At 50.7% G+C, this 4,817-nt stretch overlaps 1 protein-coding gene across 1 annotated transcript; it reads left to right on the forward strand.

Moving 5' to 3' along the window:
- The first annotated feature begins 674 nt into the window (after positions 1–674).
- LOC125524773 (jacalin-related lectin 35) lies at positions 675–2,300 on the forward strand. The gene is made up of 4 exons (XM_048689801.2): positions 675–982; positions 1,236–1,416; positions 1,516–1,710; positions 1,919–2,300. Exons 1-4 carry the CDS (start codon positions 693–695, stop codon positions 2,168–2,170), a joined length of 918 nt encoding a protein of 305 aa, XP_048545758.2. The 5' UTR covers positions 675–692; the 3' UTR covers positions 2,171–2,300.
- Positions 2,301–4,817: the final 2,517 nt, after the last annotated feature.

The following is a 4,817-nucleotide window of genomic DNA, read 5'->3' on the forward strand; positions in this document are numbered from 1 at the left end:
AACACAGTAAGGCACTCATGAAAGCAGCAATGACGCGACCAACACATCAAGCAAACCACTTAGAACACAGGCTGCCGCCCTTGACATTAAACAAGCCAAAGACACTAGCTACCGAACAAGAGTGCCCCAAGAAGACACAGGGAGGACTTGAGCAACATTCGAGTTTTTTCACTAGCTTTTATATCGTCTTTGCTTGGAAAAATTGCAAACTTGAAATAATTTTGCTCACAGTGGCGAAAAAAACTGCATGTCCGATAATCACTCGTCTTGTGTGTGACTGCTGTAGATCTCTCTCGGCAGATGTTATGCCGTTTAATCAATGAAATCTCAGCTTCCCCTAAAAGAAAGAAGTACATCACATTAGCAATGTGGTGAGAACCATTAATTAGCCATGTGCCTCCCCTAGGTGGCAAAACAGCTCGTCGTGCACATGGCGGTATAAATTATTCTTGAGTACAAAAGCATCTTATGTTGAAATACACTCACTGCACAAGACGATGCCCAAGAATAAATAGAATATGGTCTGCGTACGTCTATATCTACTCGGTCAATGTGCTTCAGCTGGCCTATAAATACCCACACTCGCCAGCTTCTGTTTTCCACAGCACACATATTCAGTCTGGCTCTACTGAAAGAATCTCACTGATGTACTCCACTTAGCATTGCTTCCATTCCCACGAGTTGAGTCGACCATGGCCACTCACCCAAATTTCGATGCTACTCCATTTGGTGGGTCCGTGGAGAACACCGAATTTAAGTTCAGTAGGTTGTACTGGCACCACATTTATTCGGGACCGAGCCCAAACCAATTAGACATTACAAGTGCAGATGCAAAGACTGGGTGGGGCCAGACAACCGTTCACAACTGGACAATATATAATGGGGTTGGCCCCAACGCGAAGCTAGTGGCCCGCGCACAAGGGCTGCATCTCTACGCTGGTACCTGGCACAATACCTTCAACATTCTGTTCGAGATTGAGGGGTATGTGTACATGTTACAATCTTTTGTTTCGTACTATGTACTTATACTTATGCCGCACAATATATTGTGTGATTTTTTGTCACTTGCTAGGGTTTTGTGTGTGTGAGGAACACAACCTAGAGTTTACTGGATATTCAGATTTATTTTCATGAGAATTATAATTAAGCACCTAAAAGGCTTGACATGTCAGCTAGCTTCTCATGCTGTCAGATTAGTGCGCATATTTTATATTTAACTGCTAGCTTTTACACAGGTTTAAGAAAAGCACGCTTCAGGTAATGGGAGCATCTGTTGATGAAGAAGGTGAGTGGTCTATTGTCGGTGGGACAGGTGAATTCGCTATGGCACGTGGTGTTGTAACCAAAAGACTGCATCAGAAAATAGATGGTGGAGACATAATCGAGCTGACCATTCATGGTTTTTGCCGCAAGCAGGTGAGCAGGGAAGGGTGTTCAGATTTCTGGTGTTTTTAGTTATTTCTTTGAATATTTACTCATCAATCTTTTCTTGCTCCGTTATTTGTGCACATGCAGATCACCCTCACAAAGAGTAGCCCATGGGGTGGCAATGGGGGTTCCGTTGTTGATTCAGACAACCCCTTGAAGATAGAAAGTATCACCATCCTACATGAAGGAGTAATTGGTTCAATTCAATATTCTTACATCAACCAAAATGGCAAGAGGTGCACCGCAGGTCCTTGGGGTAGTGAGAATCCAAGCCGCGCAGAGGTGTGATTATTTGCATACCCAGTCGGGTTTAATTTACATTCATTCACGTGCAAATTATAAAAGAACACTTTAATTGCATGAGTGCACTAGCTGTTTGTGTAGAGTAATGTAGTTGTTTAGGATCTTGGAAAAGTTGTACATGTCATTATTGTTTCACTGGAAAAAATATACATATTAGTCCGTGAGAATTTTTTGTATTCATGTGCAGATCGTGCTGGGCCCTGGGGAGATTATTACACAAGTGTCCGGAACAGTTACCGTACATAGTAATGTCCAATGTGTCCAAACACTCAAGTTTGTCACCAACAAGCAGAAAACATACGGACCTTATGGAAATAGTGCAAACAAAAAACTTGGTACCCCTTTCAGCGTCATGGCGCCAAATGGCAAAGCAATTGTTGGCTTCTTTGGGCGTACTGATAAAACGTTCCTGAATGCACTTGGTGTTTACATCGCCTAGTTGGCAAGAAAGAGGTTTCATTTTAGTCATATGTCGTTTAATTTGGTTATGTTTCCAACATGAAAAATAAGATGGTTAGCGGATAGGGATCTCCTGTTATCAGTGGTCTTGGATCCGCTTGTAATGTATGTGCGGGTGCTTTGTCGTCACCTATTATGTTTCTTTGAATAATAAAGTTCCCTCAGGAATCACTTTTATTAAGCTTCAATTAGCTAAGTGCGTAATTGTTGTAAGGAGCTCTTTTTCCTTTCTTTTGTGAAACGGGTATATTCAAACGACTATCAAACTATGGAGCTTATCCTCTTCTTTTGTGCAGAGCAGTAGAAATTTCTTCACACAGAGTGTATTTATAGAATTGTTGCTTCAGAAATGTTTACAAAAATGGCAAAGCAAGTGTTGGCTTCAATGGTGGAAAGCTGGGACCTGCCATTGTAGTCTATGTACGTGAAGAGCCAGCACGGCACGCCGCCGCACACCACCGCCACCGCGTCTGAGCAGTGCTGCCAGCCGATCCGAAAGTCTCCGGTGAAGCACTCGGTGTACGTCGTCCAGCTCGGCTCGTAGGATGTAAGCATGCGCATGTCGCAATGCAGCTTGCTCCGGTGGTAGACATTGATGCTCATGGCTAGAACCATGAAGAGGCTGCTCGAGGAGCCGTAGTCCTCGCTGGTCACGACGGCGTAGTTCATGCTGGCCGACGACATATTCTCCAGCAGGGGGAGAACGTCGCACGTGCCATAGTGCGGGTTGCACACGGCCAGGCAGATGTTGTCGGCACGGCCGTACGTTACCAGGCCCAGGCGCAAGAGGAGGAAGCACCCACGGGCTGCGAGCGGCTTCGCGCCGTCCAAAAGGCCGACCGCGGCACCACGGACCAAGGACGTGAGGAACCGGCGGCTGGGGCCGAGCACGGACCACGGTACGGGGACGAACACCGGTGGCACGCACGGGTCGGCCAAGTCCTTGTACCTAGAGTCCCGATTTCCTTGAGCGCACCGTTGCTGGGTAAAGAAGCCGATGAGGGCAGACGAGTGGGTCGCGTCCTTTGGCCAGTGGCGGCGGAGGAAGGAGCGGTGGATGACAGGGCCGCACCACCGCTTGCATGCCGCGGCGCACCGGAATAGCGCGGCGACGTCCGCCATGGCCACGCGCGCCAGGACCTGGAGGAGCACGTCGTTCGGGAGCAATGTGGGATCCCGGCAGGGGTAATGCGATTGATCGATTGATGGACAGGTAAGGTAGTAGGAGTACGTGGGTATATAGTAGGCGGCTGCTACAAATCTGGGAAATCAGTCGGGTCCCCAGCCGTTCGATCAAAGCCTGACAAACATTGGATTAAGTCAACTTAGTCATGTCTTTCTCACGAAATACAACGCCACCGTGGCCTCGCCTTCCTCGCCTCACAGGTCACAACCAATGCAAAATCCCCTCCCCCCCCCCCCCCCCCCCCCTCCCCCTAAACCGGATCCCTAGATAGGATGATGAGCTCCGACGAGCCCGCAGTTGCAGCCACCATGTCGTGCTCGCTCGAGCTCTCCCAAGAGCCGTCGGCGACGCTGCATCGAGCGCCGGCAAAACGTTGCGATGCAGCACCGGGATCCCTCGCGTGAGTGCTGCATCGGAGCGCTCCATTGCAGCTTTGCCGCCGGCGACGAGCGCCCCATTGCGGCGCCTCCGAGGGCAAGGAGCGCTCCATTTGCGGCTCCTCTGCCGGCAACGAGTGCTCCATTGCAGCTCCTCCACGGGCGACGAACGCTCCATTGCAGCTCCTCTGCCGCCGGCGACGGGAACTCCATTGCAGCTCCTCCGCGGGCAACGAGCTCTCCATTGCAGCTTCTCTGCCGTCGGCGACGAGCGCTCCATTGCAGCTCCGCCGCCGTCACGCGAATGCTGCATGTGAGTACGAGGCTGCATTGCAGCGCAGTCGAGGTTGCAACGCAGCGCGATGGCCGTGGCCGTGGACGCATTGCTGCAGCACTGGCATTCGTCGACGAGCGTCATTTCACATCTTAGGCAGCAACTCACGGTCCCCTGCTGCTGTGGTGGTGTTCGCCATGGCTCCCCCCCTCCCCCCCATGGAAGCTGCTTTGCAGCTATGCCGCCTCCAGCGATGCAGCGGTCAAACTCTTTGTCATGGGTCGTGCCACTCTTCCAATTTCCTAGGTGTGGCTCGCCATGACTCCTCTCCTCTGGCGATGAGATATAAGGGAAAGAAGAAGAAAGAAAATGTGTGGTGGAGAAGCTTCGTAGAGATAGGATTAGGTTGGGGGAAGGGGGGAAACGGTGGACAGCCTGAGCGGGCACGTGGCGCTAGGAGAAGGAGCCTTGTGAGAGAGAAAGATCAGCCATATGGTTTTAAATGTTTTCAGGGTATATATGTACACACATCATCAATCTTTTCGTGTCAGTTCTCTACTCTAACATAAGTACCCTAAGTACAAGGCTTCCTCGACGTTTTCCGTTTCCTTTTCTTCTATCCAAAAAATGCTTCGCTCCCATGGCGCTCCCTGGTGGCACCGGGGCGTCAAACCCTAGCCGCCAAAGGAGGGCGTGATTCGTGCCTGCCCAGCCGCCGCTGCCGCCGACGTTGGCCACGGTGGCGGCGGGCCCTGCCTCAAAGGGGGAGGGGCACCCGTGCGTCGTCCTG

This window comes from Triticum urartu, chromosome 7A (genome assembly GCF_056163025.1).
Source record: "Triticum urartu cultivar PI428250 chromosome 7A, HENAU_Tu73, whole genome shotgun sequence".
Lineage (NCBI taxonomy): Eukaryota > Viridiplantae > Streptophyta > Magnoliopsida > Poales > Poaceae > Triticum > Triticum urartu.

What these genes read in the sequence shown, in the direction of transcription:
- LOC125524773 (XM_048689801.2), top strand. Translation starts at nt 693, where the DNA reads ATGGCCACTCACCCAAATTTCGATGCTACTCCATTTGGTGGGTCCGTG. An exon ending in ATTCTGTTCGAGATTGAGGG is followed by an intron (nt 983 to 1,235) that starts GTATGTGTACAT and finishes GCTTTTACACAG; the next exon opens with GTTTAAGAAAAGCACGCTTC. An exon ending in AGAATCCAAGCCGCGCAGAG is followed by an intron (nt 1,711 to 1,918) that starts GTGTGATTATTT and finishes ATTCATGTGCAG; the next exon opens with ATCGTGCTGGGCCCTGGGGA.